Raw genomic sequence first — 20,545 nt, forward strand, 5'->3', positions numbered from 1 at the left:
TTATGAATGTTTATACTATAAGGTGTTGATTTTCTGATCACCGTGTGAATCCAATAGGAAGTATTTCGGATAATTGGAATTATGATGTGAGTCACTGGTGGCAATGAAATTGTTATTTTAACTTTCACATCCAGCTACAACTAAATATTAGATGCTTTTTCAAAGCTAAACTGTTAAGCTGATGGTATCACTCATATTACAGCGTTATCCAGGTAATATTTTTATATTAAATGTGCTAAAACAGATTTCATGAAATCACGAGGTAAACATACTTGGAATCCAGGACTTTCCAGGATTAAATTTAATTTTCACAAGCTATTTCTCTTTCTCTCAGCATCTATCCTTTGTTAGATTTTGGTATATTTTGATAACTTCCACTATCTGCGAGGTTTTTAGTTGAAATTTTGAAATGATGTATTCAATTTTAGTTAAATTTGGTGTATAAAGTTCGAGTATGTATAAAGTTTTTATTAATAAATAAACAGAAAACCTAAATTATTCAATTGTTATTAAAACTTATATTAATTTTTATAACTTATGTGTATTTTTACTCATCTGTAATATATTAGTAATCAATATACATTATAACATCTTGTATATAAAGTCGTATTCCAGTTTACATGTTCTATACAAAGGTACAATTTGCCTTTCAATTTATCCCCAGTATATCAACTTGATTGTTGTGGATGGTGGAGTGTCGTGCGTGCCAAATGGAGAGGGTTACGTTTTATACTTGGCTGTATTATTTCACGTGTTCCCTTTGTTTCGGAAGTAATGCCGCAGTAAATATAGCAGGAAATTAATCATTCCGGCCAAAGTCGAAAGAATTTAAAGCTGTTAGTTGTTGTTTTCATTTATTTCTAAACTACAAACTATTCAGATGTTTATCCAACTCAAATTTCCTTTCTGTTATTGTTACATTAATAGGAATTTGTTGTGATAAATTTTCGATGCTCAATCTTAAACCTAATTTGTGGTTTTGTTTTAACTTTTTGTAGGTATTCAAAATGTTCTTTTAGCGCTGATATTAACTATAAAAAGTTTGTATTTTTATCTAATTTTATTATAAATTCTATATTGTAATGTTTTTGGAAATGATGCATTTTTACTTCCTAGGAGTTACTCTGTGCGATAAGCCTTACCTCATACAATTTTGGACGGCATTAGCCCTTTTGCCCTTTTGCCCTTTTTTGCAGAATAAATAGTTATTGTATTTATTACTAAATTCCTTAATTCTACTTTTGTCTATCCATTATATTGTTATTAATTTCTAAATCTGTTTGTATTTGCCGGTTCTTTTATATATTATACATTATTATGTATGAAATCAAAGACTGTTGTCTGTTGACTTATGTGAATATATTTCAATTGTTTTTTATAATGTCTTTAAATATTTATGTACAAAACAGGTTTTAAACATACTCCACCTTAGAAGATGTGAATATGAATATTAACTAATTTATGAATAAAATGTACAGGAAATAATGAAATTAACAAGCATTTTTTATAGGTCTATGAAAGGTGCCTTATTGAATTCTGTCTTAATGACTCTACCCACCAAACACATGGAGTAGTATTATAATTGTGTCTGTATATTTTCTTCTAAAATGCATCTATTTAGGACTTTGTAACTCTGTTGAATATATATTTTGCCATGTATTGGCTTTAAAAAGGTTCGAAGGACCACTAAATGTTTGTATTTGCCGGTTCTTTTATATATTATACATTATTATGTATGAAATCAAAGACTGTTGTCTGTTGACTTATGTGAATATATTTCAATTGTTTTTTATAATGTCTTTAAATATTTATGTACAAAACAGGTTTTAAACAAAATCCAAATGACTAAATATTTTCCTCAAGTCTGAAATTATTAAAAATGAACTTAATTAAACTTTGTAACTTCCGTGGTAGTAATACCACGGAAGTTACACAGACGGACGACGGAATTAGGTTAAACTTCCAAACTAGCGGTTAAAATACTCGTCATAATAATTCGCATTGCCTCGTAACACAACCACTGAACATTTCTTCAAAAGCCTGATCATGGAAGTTTCTGCATAAGACAAATTATACAAGCTTGTAACTTAAGGAAATATTGACCTTATTGCTAGTGCTATAAGGTGCATCGCGAATATGGTTATTTGTATACGCAACGTTGGGGCGGCAATGTTTACGTACGCAGCGATCGATCGCGAAGGTTCGGCGTGAAAATTGCAACTCGTCGCTTAAGATTTTCAGTTTAATAGAATAAATGGAAAAGAAAATGTGAGTTTAATGTATTTAATTGGAGCACTATTATTTAATAGTGTTTTAAATATTTTAAAAGTGATTTATTGTACTATCTGTAGTTAATTATTTATTTGAGTATATACATTTATTGCTATTCAAGGGAATCATAGTGAGATAGATCATTGTATCATGCATGCAGAATATTTAAGGTGGTTTTTACATTGTCTAGAAAAAGCAAATGTTATTATAACTAATTAATTTGACGCGTAATATACATTAAACCACTTTTATAATTTATTTATTTAAAAAATAATATAATATTATTATATTTAGAAATAAATATGTTTTCCAGTTTCATAGTCGACAATATTGAAATTTCAGCAGTCACCTTGCAGGAGGGGTATAGTTTACGCTTCCACCCGCCTATCTTATAAGAGGGGTCGCTATGGATTTATTCTGCCCCGTTTATTTAGGTTCTTTTGGTTACTTTCTGCCTTTGATTGTAAGGAATCGCTATTGAATTTCAGTAGTGCAATAATTGTACAAATATTAAAAAATATCCTTTTGTTTCAATATGTACCTGTTTAATAAATAATAATTATTTTCTACATTAGTGTTATTTAAATGAAATAAATAATAATAGACAACGGTATTAATGGCTAGAAAATATATGGAGCGACGTTTCTCGAAGTCACATCGAACAACAATACCATCTAGTTTTAAAGTACCAGAACCTTACGAGTTTTATAACAAGGCAACACCATTTGTACAACGAACACTTCTCTTTGTCGCTGACGAAAACTCGGGACCGAAGCCCAGCAGTAGCACAGCTATTGAAGAAATCGAAGATGTCCCTACTGAGGAGACTCCATCATGTTCTAAAGTATGCGAGGAGCAAGAAAAATCGCCTAAGAAGAGTTCATTTTTCTTCTCCCCCTCTAAAAGTTGTAAGATACACGGTCGCAGCTTTTTCCGGCTACAAACAAGTCCCAAGAAGTCGAAAGCGGAGCCGGCTGACGTCGCTAATGGAATAAAGGGTGCCGGGGGCGGAGGCCTAATCAGTTACGCACCTGGATGGTCGTTGAAAGGAGAGCATCTTATGAAATGGCAATCTTCGAGCAAGACTACTATTGAGGTAATATTAATATTAACTTTTTGTGTCTTTTGATTTATGCCCATTTAGCCGTAAGTCTATACAACCAAACGACGAAAAATTCTGAAATATTAAAATATATATATGTGGATAACAAATGGTACATGGATTTGTAAAATTAAAATTCAGACTCAAGGAAAGTAAAGCATGAAGTATACTTGCATAATTTATAATAATAAAATTGTTGTAGGAGGCACTTGATTTTTTTGGCTTATGAACGTATATTATAGGGCAAGTCGTTACATGGAACATAAACACTATTTGTACTAATACATATAAAATATCCAGGAATAAAATCTTCGTTTTCTTACTGGTTTTACTTGAAAGTATTGAAAAATAGTAATTTTGCATGCAAATCTATTCCAAATTGGTTTACAGAATGCTTGGGGTAACCCTAGAAATGCTGTTAAACATTGGGACTGTTTTTGCAAAGAAAATGAAAATTTAATCTAAACGTGTCCCCAGCTGACGGCTTTCTGCAAGGGCCGCCATTGTGTTGAAAAGTTCTTGAAATTGAATTTAAAGTACACATTGGTTGTGTAATGTGGCATTAATTTAGTTTAATAGGTATGTAAATGTTTGTAGATTTTATTTTCATCCATTCCTGCATAATCCTAGACACGACCTATGTGTAGTAGATGGTTATAAAAAATCTATTTTTATGATGAATATAATGATATGATGTAGTCGTAGTAATGACGAAAGTCTAATTAATTACTTTTGTACCTACTTTGTTACAGTGATAATTTTGACAACTTTTAACATTTTTCGTAATTCTTAACCAGTATATTATTGCTCTAAAATTGTCTAGATATTGGCCTTATAGAGAGTACACTTTTCGCTTATATTTGTGTCCTAACTTTTTTCATGAATACGATATGTTTTTGTACTTTTACGGTTGTACTGTTAACGGTTACTTAAACCGACTGTTGTGTAAAAGAGGGTTTCGAGGTTTTGGATTAGTGTATTATAGGTACGTGCAGCTTAAATGACTTATCAATTAAGTGTTTTTATAAATAGGGTGTTGATAGATTCGCCTAATTATAGCAGCAGAAAAATAGTATAAAGTGCCTTTTAATTGTTAAAATAACAATAATATTTAATTTTGTATTTGATTTACAAGGATGGTACTCGACAAGCAAATAATAATAACGACGTTTGAGTTAATACTGACTCTGTATTGTGTTAATCAATAATTTATTTATAAATATTATTACAAATTACATACGTTTTTTTTTATTTATTTAATTAACACAATATAAACTTACAGCTAATTGCCAACACGTTTATATTTTAAAACTATTACATCATATACATCCTATACATCTCCCCGAGAAAAACGAAATTAAATAAAATTACAAAAAATATTTTAGGTATAAGTAATATTACTATTAGTTTCTAACTAATATTATAGTATAATTAATTAAATTATACATTACTGACATATTTCTTCATTATTTAAAAAAAAATACATTTTATCTATCTCACTATACTAAACTCAAGTATGTATATTTATAAGGTTATAAAGTATTAGAGAAACCATTCTTTTTAAGAAAATGTAATATAACATTACAAGGAAGTATTTACTTATTTTTACCTACACCAAAAATCTCATTACAAGTATCAAAACCACAAATGCGATGTGATGCTGCTTAATTTATCGTTCCTTTACCGGATTCATTCCGACGTTTTGGCCACAATATCGCACTTTAGTCTCCACTCTAGAACCACCCCTCGCATTTTCTACGCTTTCACTACGACCCGGAAAAGTGGGGACAGATGAACAACTGATATCCCATTATTACGGTGTAATATGGATGTAATTTTCCATAGTGCCATTTTGATATATACCTTTTTGTTACGTTGATATACTCAGTTGCAAAAAAACAAAATATAGGCACGTGTATTTAAAGACTTTCGTACAAAATAATGATAGCGATAATTAATAATAGTAACTTATTCTTGTAAGTATTCTTTTTGTTATCCATATACATATTTTACTACCGTTGTGGCTATATTATTTTATCATGAAATTGTAATAAATAAGTGTAAGAAATGAATGTCATATTATTTTACCAATGATGCATCGTACGCACATTTTGTAGCCAATACTTCACATCATATTTCCTCCATATTGAATTGCCGGAGGTAGGTTCAAAATAACGAATAACCAAGCGGTAGCGAATTTGTAAGCGGATGTTAACGAGATGACAACAATCTGCTCAATTAAACTTTATGAATAAACTTGTTTCCAATTTACATTCATAGACTGGTCACAAAAAATAATACGTTAATATAAATAATGTAAATTGTAGAAATAATTGCTTTTAACAAATTGCGGTAGACAATATTTCTAGTCATTACTAATTTGTTTACATACATAAGTAATTAGTGCGTTTATATATAGTAGTATAGCTGTAGTGTTTATTTCTATGCGTTTAGCGAGTTTTTTAATCATGACTCTCGACTTAAAAGAAGCACTGGGGTAAATTACTGAATCGATTGACGAATTAATTACTTCTTTTAGAAGTTAAATGAAGAATTGACCCTTAAAAGAACTTACAACAATGAACTTTAATTCCGTGGTATCAGATTTTTTAAATACCTGTCTTCTAATTGCAGCATCGAAGACTTAACCTTAATTATAGTGGCTGATAATTAGTTGAACATAATCACAGAAATATAATAAAGAAATACTTTTTCTTCTATATTTAAAATATGGTTAAAAAGAACTCTTCTGCAAATCATCCCTGCCTGTCCCTGAGGCACCTAGGTGGGTACATTTGAATATGTATGAGGAATCGAACCCGTGTTTCTGACGCCTGTCACGTCTACCTGATTGTGATAGGGTTAATATGAAATGGATAATTATAAATTCTATGGCAGTATTTCTTACAATACTTTTTTTCTTTAATTTCGTTTATTGTTCATAATAGATCAATCCTTTATTAATGTTTTTTAGTTGTTTAAACATTTAATAAAATAATATGACAAGGCAGAACATTCAATAGTATATAATTTGTAGTAAAATTTAATAAGTTTTTTTATAGTATTCCTATAAATGAACATAGTCGTAAGTAGTAACTTAAAACTTTTACGAATAAGAATAATTTTTATTTCCGGAAATCTGACCTTAGGTACTATTAGGTATAACCCTACACAACGAAGTATTCGTTTTCTTGATTTACATTAAGACTTGTAATCGATTATTATTGATTTATAACTATTACCTAACTCTGTATATACCCGATGGATAAATTTACTAATGCCTTAATATGATAATAGTCCAGTAAATTGTTTTGTCACTCCATTGATATTTATGTATATATTGATGCTCTCAGTTATATGGTGTTTATCTAAAAGTGAATGAGAAATAATATTTATGCAGTGATCACTTCCCCCAATCTTTGTCTAAAAGTCCATCAATGATGCACCCTCTCTAAGAGACTACCATTTATTTTTTTTATAGTATCCGACATGTGATAGATGAGCAAATATTTTAATATGGAAATCTTTTTGTGATTCAACTTTACTGGACTCTGAAAATACTTAGCCCTTAAACCTAATGAGGACGTATATATGTTTTTTTTATATATTTAATGATCGTCCCTCTATTTATTATGCATAATAATTTATAAATTAACGTTAACATATTTATCTATATCTTTCTTTATTTTGGATATTAATAATATACCATACATTCAGGTGTAATTCTATGTGCCACTGCCAGACAGAGAACATGGCAAAACATGAAAGTTACATCGCCCTCAATGGACTTCATAGTGAGGGGTCTTTAATCGGCATTGACAACTTCATTCGCTTCCGACGCGGCGACGTCCCGCACAGTTCACTGAATATTTCAGTGAAAGACTTATTGCCTGGCTAATTATATGTAGGAAGTAGTGAGGGAGCTCGATAAGAAGGATCGCTTCCTAACAGGCGGTCTGAACGAGGCAGTTCTTTTAATGTATATTTTACTTCTAATTAAATAAACTTCTTTTTTTATGTAAACAAAATTAGTTTTGGTATTCATACAGAATTTATTATACTTACTTATAGTTTTCTTAGCAGCGTATAGATTTATTTGTCTGTCTATATCATTAGCTGATTTCAGAAGGGAATTTGCACTAACAATAAACAAAGACTAAAACATAGAATTTCTAACAATACTATTAAATGTAAACGTACTATTAGTCATTGTTTGTGACCCATTTTTCTTTCTTTTTTACTATATATAATATTAAGTGGTTAACTTTCACAACAAAAGAGTGAAGATATGGAATTTGTAATTAAAAATAATAATTGATGATTATTTAGTCGTCGCTATTAATATATTAGTAATATTAAATTTGATTATTACCTCCATTAAGGAGGAGAATACAATATATAATATAAACTATATTTTATGTATATTAAAACAATTTAGGACTTCTGTATACAAAGTTAGTGTTCAAACCACTACGTTATGAATGGGTAATGTAATGTTAAATCTTTTAACATTGATTTGTGACTAATGGTAATGCGAGCAATTCTTGACGTGAACCAAAAAGCCGCGGCGCGTCCAGTTGTCAGCGTGCAAAACAACAATGCTGCTTGACGAGCGAAAAGTCCATGTTACAGGGTTGCCATCTTATAACATTCTATGAATAAGTCAATTTGGCTCTTTAACCTCTGACATCTCATTGTTATTAATATATTAAGTTTTAATTTGATAATAATTATAATGTATGTAGTGTGGTTAGATTTGTAAAAAGTTGTTTGCGTGGATGCCTCTGTCTACCTATTTCAGCCGAACACAAGTTACAAAGCAGCTTGCTTTGTAAATTGTGTTTCGGTTAATGGCATAACATCCTAGTCCTCGCGCATTGTAATCTATGAGATAAATGAACATGGTACTGTTCATGAAAATAGGCGATGGATACTACTAATAAGGGGTTGTCAGCTTATGTGCCATTCCGATAACATAAAACCTGACCAATTTCCGAACTGAAGACATTTTCAGCTTTGTACAAGCACGTTGTACGAGATTTTGACTCTTAGTCAATGAAGTAACACTTTACTTAAGTTGAACTTTGACCTCGTACTGAAGACCAAAATTGTCGTATCTGTACGAGGATCCTCATACGGATGACATCCCTGATCGTTACCCGACATCATGACGTCATCTGTACCACATGCCGGTCAAGCGACAGCATCGAATAAATTACGTAAGGCATGCTCGGATTGTGGACAGGTGGGCTTGTGGTGATGCCCGAGGCTTACTCGAAATTGATTAACCACTGCCACAGAATTTAAAATATTTTGATACCTACCAATACAATTATTTCAACCCATAAATAAAATATTACTACTACAGTTGCCTATTTTAAACATTATTTTTATCTATGAAAGGTTAGTTATGAATCATAAAATTTTATAATTTTATTGTCTCAGATTGAATTGAATAATAGTGGTTCATAAGAAAATAGATGAAATGTTTTATAAGCGTTCAAAGCCAGAGAAACGTGCACAAATATCTTCCATGATGTAGAGAATGTACAATGTATGAATTTAGTGTATTATTGGAATATTTTTGATAAGTTATATATGTAGAATACGTCTGAGAGTCAGATAGCTTTTATTACTCAACGGCTTAAGAGTGTAAGACGGTTGTTACTCTTAGGTCAACCTCTTCCCATACTTTCAAGGGGAGACCCCTTGAAAGTATAGTCGTAAATTTAGTAGTTCCCTATGATGGGCTAGAGACCTAACTTTTATGTTACCATTCTCCGAGTGGAGAATAGTAACTCTGCTCTGCCAACCGTTAGAGATGGGTGCATCATTCCATTAAATTAACTCGACAGCATAAAAAATGTTTTAACTATAATAATTTGAGGTCTTTAATTGTTGTAAACATTAATTTTAATATAATTAAGTACATATTCAATCTTGGATCAGATATTAACTCATGTGTCCGATATATTAGTATAATAGCTAGGCCCGCGGTTTCACCTGCATTAAATTTATAGCATGTGCTATTCTTATGTATGACCTATATCACTGTAAAGTTTTATAAAAATCCGTTCAGTAGTTATTGCGTGAAACACACATCCATCCATGGATCTATTAATCCACACTTACAAAGTTTCACATTTATAACATAATTAAGAGTAAGATATAGGAAAAACGAAAGTTTTCATAGTGCCTGTGCTGTATATATCTAGGTACTATGAAGCGTGGCTTGCATTGCACTATGCCAGCGAATCCTATTTATAATCGGAAATATGAAGCGGTCGATGTAAATTGGTTTTTCTGGTTTTTCTGCACCGCCGGGTCGGGAATAGCCGTATAATGCCATTCACCCCATGATATGAAAAACGCGGTCCTTTTCACCGAAACCGCTTATGAGGGGATCCAGCGAAAATTTCTCTTGTTGTTCTTCCATTATGGCGGCCAAAACGAATGGATATGTTTCTTTTTTGCATTGTATTTTGGATGATATGAATGAAGATAGAATCTGGATACAAAAGATCGTCATAACCGGGAGTTTATTAAGCGCCAGTTGTAATTCGCTACCTTACGGATCGTGTAGAATGTCGTGAAGATTTATGTTATAAATTGTGTAGTGGAACGGTGCACGCGTCTTACTGAACTATATGCTGGCAACCATAGGCGGATAATAAGCGTGATGTCAGATGTTAACCTAGAAATCACAATGATAAACGCGTATAGGTCGATATAACTATACTGTAATTTACCACACATTACTAGCGAGGGGGCTACTATATCCCATAACTAAAAATTCTCATTGCCTTAGGATCAATGTTAGAATGTTATGATTAATGTTAGAAGCTACCTTAGGATTAAAGAAGCTTAGGATACCATAAGACTAGTGTTATTTAACAATGTTTGCCATTTGGTCAAAAATTATAAAATCGTTATAGAAACTAGAAAATGTCATGGTAAATATGAAATGATCTACGACGACTGAAAGCAAACTGCAGTTGCGTCTTGTGTACTGTTTTAAAATTAAGGACTATATGCATTCTTAAAGTGGAATTTTAATATAGCCAATGAAGAGTTATGCAGATTGTTAATTTGCGATTAGTAAAACAAGGCGTAGGTATATCGCGTTACGTTGGAAACATAACACAGAAACCCATTAATTAAGGATTCCATTGCCTGCTTTAATTTAGATTTATACAATGTATTTTGTACTGTTGCTCATACAAAATTTCATTAATTAGTATGCTGTGTAAATTAATACATATAATTAACTATTTGTAAGACTATTAGTTTTCTGTATAAAATTGGGGTGCAATTTTTGAGAATTATGCTGCAACATTTATTACGATGCTTTGTGATATTTTGAAATGTGTTTGCAACTTCCCATAGATGTAGAATAGGATTGAAAGACAAGCGTCGCAATATTTTTATTATTGTATTCATTATTACGGTTTTTAAATAATGTAATAATTATAAAATTCTTGTTACATTTATTACTTTCCTATTTGTTGTTTTCCAATAACTTGATTGAACAGAAGCTAACAAAGGTCGAGTATCGAATACTTTTTTTACCCTTAATGCTGTATTTTGTCAATCTTCATCAGGGCAGCCGTAATTGGATTGATTTGGGTTCTTCTGAAAATGTTCTACCATAAAAATTGTCTAATTCTTTTTTTCAGTGACGTCCGATTTTCCTTATTTTCTTATTGTGTTTAATTATTATAATTAAAATCCTTTACAGAAATTTAAATAATGAAATTAATAATAATGAATATAAAATAAAAGATGTACTCATGTCTATCTCAGACAGATACTTCTAACTACCATGTAACATACACATTTGTCAACATACACAGACATTTAGGCGACACAGGACCGACAACATGTAACATAATAAACGAGCATAGACTTATAAACATATGGTTACAGGACAGACAATGTCTGCGATTCCTATATACATAACTCAGACTATAAATATATTGAATGATATTCTTGATTAGTCAAGTTAAACTTAAATGTGACGGATATAAAAATTTACAATGTATTATATTTTGTACTTATATCTACTCGTTTTCAATTTGTAATAATGCTATAAAAGAGGAAAATAACATTAAATATATCATCATGTAGGTATTTGATGATATTAAGATTTGACCAGCGTCAGTTCTTACACAAAGTCTATACTGTCCTACTCAACTGAGAACAACAACAGTCTGCTCCTTCGCATACAATATCTGCCTGCGTACGATTAGCCTAATAGTTGTGAAAAATTTTATATTACCTTTATATCCAACATTTCTCTAAGCGTATTTATATATTATAAAGTAGATTTAATAGTTTTAAATAAAATAAAAAGAATACCGGTATACATTATCGGATTATTTTTATATTTTATTTTTAAACTTATTCAGAATCGTTACATTTATACAGTTATCAACATTTGAAAAGAGAATGGCGAAAAGTACTTGTATGTTTGACATAAAGAAATAAAATTTTCGCAACAGTATTGGAATTCAACATACACATTGTGTGACATGTCATTAGGCCCTCAAGTCCCTTCAAATTTAATTACTAAACAAATAGAGATATGAGCGGGCACGATGTTTGTATTCACTGCGTACATTATTAACGGTTCATTACGATTTGCACCAGTTTAATTGGCTTACCGTTGCGTATCGTGCTTTGAATCAAAATTGTGGGCAATCAATTTCAAACCTTCAAAGTCCCGTCAAAATGATATAATGTCATTGTCGAGTCAGTGGACGGAATCAATCAGTATTTATCCATGAGGGGACTGCCAAGATTATTCATCTTATATATAAAATTCTCGTGTCACAATGTTAGTTAGCTGGAAGGCATTGGATGCGAGAAGCGCAGGACCGATCGTCGTGGAAATCTTTGGGGGAGGCCTATGTCCAGCAGTGGACGTCTTCCGGGCTGCGATGATGATGATGATGATGATGAATGTTAGTTAATACTCAAACCCAATCGGCTTGATCGATTTTTATGAAATTTTAAATGGATATTCAGTAGGTCTGAGAATCGGTTACTGTCTATTTTTCATACCTCTAAGTGATAAGGGTTGTCCACCCGTAACATTATTTTTTAATTTTTTGGGCATAATTTTTTATTTATATTTTTTTATTACGTGTTATTAAAAAATACATACAACCCTAAATTTTCACCCTTCTATCACCAACCCCTATATTTTTATAGCGTTATTAATTTATTTGGCAAAACAACGTTTGCCGGGACAGCTAGTATTTATATATGATGATTACTAATGTTCTTCATTTTTTAATTAATATTTTAAATATTTGTGTATACAAACTAATTATTGAATATATTTTACATATATAATATAAGTAAGTCAAAGATATATAGGAATAATAATGACGAAAACAATTTACACAATAAGAAACACATAAACACAATTTTTTTTCAAAAGTGGTTTCGTAATATCATCATCATCATCATCGCAGCCCGGAAGACGTCCACTGCTGGACATAGGCCTCCCCCAAAGATCTCCACGACGATCGGTCCTGCGCTGCTCGCATCCAATGCCTTCCCGCGATCTTGACCAGATCGTCGGTCCACCTTGCTGGAGGCCTTCCCACGCTGCGTCTTCCGGTCAAGTTTCGTAATATACCTACACAGAAAACACCCAAATCAATACAATCAATCATACTCATGAATATATATATTTGTGCCGTGCGAGGAATCGAATCTGAGACCATAGGAAGTGCGTTATTGTGTTACTAAGTTTTACTGACATTATAGATGTTTAAATAGACCTATTCTTATATATTTTTACCCTGTCTTGAAGATTTATATTTTTTATATCGATAGATAATTTCGTTGATTAATATTTTATTCTTATTTATATTATTCTACCATTCACGTGGAAACCTACTATCGGGATTTAGTATAATTCTGTGCCTCTAGTGAGGAAGGGCAAAATTCTAGTTGTAGCCTTTTTCTTTTGTAAGCTTTAATAGTTTAAATAAGCAAATTTTAAATCTTTTGAATGGTGTAAGTAACGTATTAATTAAACGATATTAATTATTATTATAATAATTTACATACAGCTATAAGATGGTGAATGGTTTAACCTGAATGTATACAATACAGTTAGTGATATTATAATAATTATTATAAATCATAAATAAACAATCTATCTTTTGATTTTTGAAATTTTTGTAGTCTTGGAATAAAATTGTAAGAAAATATTTTCACACCCTAACAAATTGGTAATTTAATTAAATGAATATATGAGGTACGCGTACATACATACTCGCGCTCCCGCCTCACCATTTAGGCTTAATTGTTTCGAACACACCGAATTATTTTGATTTATAGCTTTGTGATTGCTGCAACTCGATTATGTAGGGTCTTTATTGTGCTCCAAATTGAATGAAATAAAAACAAATTAAGTCCGCCATCGTAATGGAAAGTAAAAGAGTTTTGCTGTATTGTATTTTCTAAGAAGTGAAGTACACAGTTTACTTTGAGCATTATTAAAATCCATTTTTTTCTAAACAACGGTTACCTTCGCTTTCGTCTCCTTATCTTTTGTACCTATGTCCGTCCTCATAATACACGTACAATCTATTCTGTTCAGAAAAGGTAATAAGCAGACAAACAGATACACACTTTCGCATTTATAATATTAGTTTAGAATAAATTAGCTTTTCTATGGAATATTGTAATGGTATATTAAAAACGTTAAGCATATTACCTATACTATGTAATATTATGTTATCTGTGCCTATACCTATTTTCGTCGGGTGGATCATACTGCAGGGCATTCCTTACTTGATAACTAGATATCATTGAGTGTTAGTATATTTTATATCATTATTATGTATTTATATATGAATACATAATAATCATAATTTTGACTAAAAATAACACATTAATGTAATGAAATGAAACAATTTATTTACATAGTTATTAATTTATTACATGGTTTTTATAATATTTAGATGAACTATATACGTGAATTCCTTAATATAATATTATATAATAGAATTTAAATGTATATTATATTATATAATTATACTTAGTACCGTGATAACAAGTACAATAATGTCGTAGTGCAATTAGAAGTTTAGATAGACAAAGGTACAATGTAAATAGGTAGGTATACAGTGGTGAAGTATTTGTGCACAGTTTAATTCAGTCGCTAGAGGTGAGCCGGCAGTGAGTCAGTGAGTGACTCACTCATCTGTGAGTCGCCAGACATCCCTGTCTAGTTTATTTGCGCCAAATATTGGATCGATCTGCAGATATTGGATGTTGGACGTGTCTGAAAGTAATAAGTAAGCCTCAATATGCACAGAGGAAAATATTGGAAAAAAGCTGTTGCACAGGACTTCATCTGTTTTTTTTTTATATGGTAAAGATAACCTATCTATTCCAAAAGTTCGTAAAGAGCTTTTAAAATGAGAGCTTAAACAAGTTAGGCAGTAGGCATATTGCCTAGAACAAGGTGATATAATTATTAAACTTTGAATATGAATAATTATGTAATAATAACAAATAATTATTTAATAATTCACTAAACTAGAAAATTCTGATTTGTAACGTAGTTTTATTTTACACAAGTGACTACAGGCTTGGCAGATTAGCATTACAAATCTTTAAATATCTCGGTATTTGTGTACTATAATATGCAAGTGTTATTCACATAAACTTTTCTCTTGAATCACTATCTATTAATGAAAAATGCAATAAAATCCGCGGCGTTATTTAAAAGACCTAATCGTACAGATAGCGGCGGCGACTCTGTTTTATATTATGTAAAGAAGAAATGAAAACTTTTATCATTAGAAAACCCATTTAAGTAATTACATACAAAACAGCGTCCACTGTTTTGCACGCGTGAATTATTTAGTTTAGTTACATCTAGTAATAACGGGATTGCATTACCTTATTTATTTTATTTGAAATGTGCATTATGTCTTTGTACTTTGAAAATTGCACAGTATTCGATAAACGGACTGGAACCACATTCAGTACTAAAACATTGTTGGAACCTAACGACGCGTAACTTTGCCAGGAGTCGACGCGATGTGAATCTATCATTAATTTACTGTTACTTTACTTATGGAACTAATTCGTTACAATAGCCGTAAGAAACAAACTGCGGACAAGAAAGCGTAACTTAATAGACTATTATACTACTAACTATTGATTATTTCTATGACGCAACAAATAATATTTTTTAACGAGTAATTAAATAATACCTATGAATAGCTATCCATTAAATCCAATTATCAGATGAATGTGATAAGTAAATAAGTGGCTAAGTACATCCTATTACATTCTCTGTCTTTTTTTATATTATGATGGTATGATATTATCCCCTACCGAGTGAAATTACGTGAACCTGATTTACCAAACATTGCTAGCAATGGGGACTCCATTACTGAAATTCCCTCCCTTTCTCACCAAATTGGTTGTTAAAGTATGCAGGCTACTTTTCTTGCAATATGATTTATTATTTTTGCTTATTACTGTAGAGAAAAGGTTTACATTAATTATACATAAATCATTAAACGGCGTTCAAGACTCGTTCATCAAAAGAATGAATATACTCGTATTTTCAATTCATTTCAATGGTTCTCGAGATTACCCGCGATCTTAAATGCGGCGAGATGAATGCTGCTCATTTTATTAATAGTCCTAGCAATATTTTTGCCATGTTATTTGTAAGTAGCAGTTACCGATATAAACAATATGCATATAATAACAGGTATACTGATCTCTAATGAGCAAGGTAGCAATGTGATTTGTGAATATATGCTAACTAACGGCTTGTCTCTGCTTCGCATTGGTATTTAACAAGAAATATAAAATTCAACGTACACACACAACCTATACGTACACCCTTCAATATTGATGTTAATATCCTCTGTAAGACACATTGTATTTTTGTATATAATTCTCAATATATTCCGCAGCGTAGGTATGCGATAAAAGAATTTTTGTTTTGTATATTTTTCCCACTTTCAGTTATATTATTGAAGTTTTCATACGGATCCCTAATGTTTTTGAAAATATTCTATCAAATATGTTCATCAGGGATATGGGTAGGATTCTAAAGGTAAAATAATTTTCCAATGAGTCCGGTAGTTTCGGAGCCTATTCAATGCGAAAACATAAAATCATTCCTCTTTATAATATTCGTATAATCTAATTATTGCCTATCATGTGTGTTATCATTATATGCATTTTTTGTAATTACATTTTTAATGGGTGCTTACGTTGTACAATAAAAGAATATCTTAAATGTCAGTAAAACAGATTGGGTATTGGATGCAATCTTTTTTTGATTTTATTTGCTAACTTAATTTGTATTGAAAATTGCCAATCAAATGGTTGACCTTACTTAAATGGTCGTTTCGTTTAAATAAGGTCTGATGTACCAAATATCTTAGCACTAATATGTGCATAAAAACTGGAGTGCTAATGTTAAATTTCTTTTGTTTCAGGTATGGATTATAAATGTTTACTTTTGTTTAGACAGTATTAGAAATAATAAAGGTAAGTATTTATTGTATTAATTATTTAAATGAATTGAGTAACAAGCTACTTCACAAGAACTCTCCGTTTACTCGATAAGAAATAGAGCATGAAAACAAATACTAATAGATAATTGGTTTAAAAATAACACAAAAAATAATTTGCTAGTATTTCATAATTTTAACAGCAAGTTGAATAAGTTAAGGTAACTTACTGTATTTACGTAAAATGATACAATAAGGCAAATAAATCTGTTCTTAAATAACTATTATAATATAATAATAAACTACTCATCGACTAATATTAGCTGTCATAAGTTTATATTACGTATAATAAATTATGCAATGTTTCATAGAAACGTTTACAATGAGAGTTCATATAAATATACAAAACATAAACCCAGATACACACTGCATCGGCATCAATCGCAAACTACCGCGGCTGTGGCAATAAAAGCTGAATTTATCATAAAAAGTTGCATATTTAAGACTGAACAGTCGTAAATAAGAAAATAAGACCGCCTATTTATATTTGCGGTTCTAATCGGAATTAACGATTTTGATCTTTGATTGTATTATTATATTTAAATTAATTGTAGTAATTCTTTAAGGGTGTTTTATTATTGTATTAAAAGTATTAGTATAAACATAGATAATATTAGAAAATAGTATACGTAGATATAGATCAGTCAGTCATATACTGTCTGATCTGATAAAAATAATGGATTTGTCATACTTGTTTGCTGATGTTTTAGAAGACTACAGTAACTATTTACCATTAAATGGACCGTATTAGTTTTTTTATACTGCAATGGTGCCAATGCAGCGTATATTGGCACCATTGTAGTATAGATAAGACTTTCATCTGGGCGATTATTAATATGATAAACTGAATGAATAATATTGGCTAAAGATTGTGGGCAACAATAAACATATACAATGGCTATTCCAATTTTTTTATCTAATGAAAAACAAGTTGTCGATCCATCTGAAGGCCAACCATCATCATCAAAATACATATAGACATTAGAGGTTTGTACCTCTTAGGTATGCAAACTGTGCAGTTCTAATAAATAATCAGTATATTTTATTAATCAATCTAAAGTATGTAATCAAGATTAATAAAGAAACATAATAATATAAAGTTTATAAAAAAAGTATTCAGGAACGTATATATTAGGTAGTGATAAGTGTCGTACAGCCACCATAGCTACCAATCATAACCTTGTGATGGTAAATGGTAATGATTTTATCAATAATAACAATTCTATAAATTTCTGTCGCAAACTATTATTTCAAATATCAAGATTCTTTGGACTATTCGAATCATCGTAGGGCGGAGGCACAAGCAGTTGGGCGCAGCGTCCATTGATGTGGGGCGTCGGCGGGCGTAGTGGCGAAACGAATATGTATGAAAATAGCCTCTCAATGCAGCGTCCTCGTCTTCCCACCTGTGTTTCTGTAACACAGTAACTAGCGGTTATAGATTAAATTATAGTTTTCTACTACACTTTACGAGTTAGACATATTTATATTTTAATAGACAATTTCAAAAGAAATAAAAAAAAAACATTTTAACAGGTAAGAATTTTTAGTCGCTTATAAACGTCAACTTCTTTATATTAATATTTTTTCCCTACTGTCCAATTAAGTAACCATCTGATATTTAAAAAAGTAGTTCTTATATATATATATATATATATATATATTAGTTTTTGGAATCGATCTTGACATTCTATTATAAGTATTTTATAATGTTTATAAAGTGAGAAATTATGTTGAGTTTATACAACAATATATAATAATTATATAGTGATTGGAATTGTTATTTTTATATTCGGAATTAGATATATCTAATTAGGAAATACTGACATATATATCTACGCATTTTGTATGATTGCCTGTCATATTACTCAAAGGGATTTTGAACGACAAATCCAATATACTGAGACGAGTAAAAAGTTTATAAAATCATTGATTATACGAATGAATATTAACAGTTGAAATAAAAATATCAGTTCAATAGATGCAAAGTCTCTTTCCCACCTGTGTGTAACCAACACATGGTGTAAACCGGGACACACATCTATCGAATACATCTGATCGATGGATTAAACGTAAAAGCTTTTCTTAAATATAGATCCTGTATATTTCGCATAAGTTCGAAATTACAATCAGTTACGTAGAACTAAACAAACCATAAAATTTCGTTTGAATATTTTTATACGTAAGATGAGTATTGACGTATGTTTATGTTTGTTTACTTTTTCATATCATCATAACCTAAATGTTGAACATTTTTTGTATGTACACTTATTTACATCTTAAATAGTAAGTTGTAATGTTAGGATCAAATTATTTATTTCTACAATTCCAATACAGACATAAGAGGTACTGCTTCAATTTAAAACTATTAGTTTTACGATCTTAAACCCATTTGCGAGAGACGATAATAAAACATTTTTACATGCACAGTGTACAATTGCCAGTAATTATGACATATCCACCACATTAGGCTAAGACTCATAAGACCACACACCTAGTACTGGATTCAAAGAAATTTTATTTATATAAATTCATTGGAAAGCAAGGAGCTCGCGATCCACGTCAGTATAAAAATGTGGCGGCGTCCCAAAATTTATGATAATAACACAATTGTATTCATAGCCTTTTTTAACGCGCCCAAATAGGATAAGTCACGGTCTATCCCATACACAAAAGATCTAAATACGACGGTGGGTCAAGTGTTTCCCGGACGTGAGGCTTGTCGTCTTGTAACAAAAGAACACTTTTTGTTGAATATAAGTTTAGTGACATGGCGAGGGTGACAAAGTATATATGTGGTGTCAACATGTCATGATGCTGTAATGCCAAATATGGTACCCGCTACATTTAATATAGGTTTAAAACGGATATAACACGCTCATTATAAAAATGCGGGTACGGTATTATTGCAATATTTTTTAATCCTTAATATTTAAACTAACCTTAAATTCTGAGACTGAAAATATGTAGTGTATCTAAGTTTAAAATTTTAGTTAAGAAAAGCATGTAGGTACTGAATATTTCTCTAAATTTTACGTTCTTTAATTTTATTGCTGCTTCAATCTTTCATCGGTGAACATAATTTGAAATATTAAACTAATATAATAATTGTTTTGTCACAAAAAAAATGAGTTGAAGACAAGGCTATTATTGACTCCAAAAACATTGAGTAATCTGTTATTTTATTATTTGTCTTTAAAATAATAATAACATACCACGTAGAGACAATTGAGCAAAAGTTCTAAAACCCTTTTTTGATTGCTCAATCATGTTATAGATATCCTACATGCGATGATTTTGGAAATAAGTTTAATTATAAGCTTTATTAAATTTTACTGTAGATCTATTTTCAATTACTTGTATCTAAATAAGTTGCAAAAACACATGTGCCTCTATGTTTCTGGATTTAAATTATAGCTTTAATTATATTTTGATGCTGTCATAATAGTTTAGGCGGGATGAACCCAGTTGCAGTGTCCGCTATCCTACTCTAACGTGTGGAGCTTTTGTAAATGCGCTTTGGGCTTCGTTAGTCACAGGAACGCGCGCGCACGGGCCACGCGCGTTGGCATAGACAACGCGGCTTCCAACCGCGTGCGCTAAA

General features: G+C 30.9%; 1 protein-coding gene across 1 annotated transcript in view; it reads left to right on the plus strand.

Moving 5' to 3' along the window:
• The first annotated feature begins 2,887 nt into the window (after positions 1 to 2,887).
• Positions 2,888 to 20,545, plus strand: part of LOC131844583 (protein sickie) — a 161,985-nt gene continuing 144,327 nt past the window's right edge. Inside the window, exon 1 of the mRNA XM_059193496.1 lies at positions 2,888 to 3,367. Coding sequence (XP_059049479.1) covers positions 2,888 to 3,367 — 480 coding nt within the window. The remainder of the gene's footprint in view (positions 3,368 to 20,545) is intronic.

This window comes from Achroia grisella, unplaced genomic scaffold (genome assembly GCF_030625045.1).
Source record: "Achroia grisella isolate CSIRO2021 unplaced genomic scaffold, CSIRO_AGI_Agris_v1 utg402, whole genome shotgun sequence".
In the NCBI taxonomy this organism is placed as follows: domain Eukaryota; kingdom Metazoa; phylum Arthropoda; class Insecta; order Lepidoptera; family Pyralidae; genus Achroia; species Achroia grisella.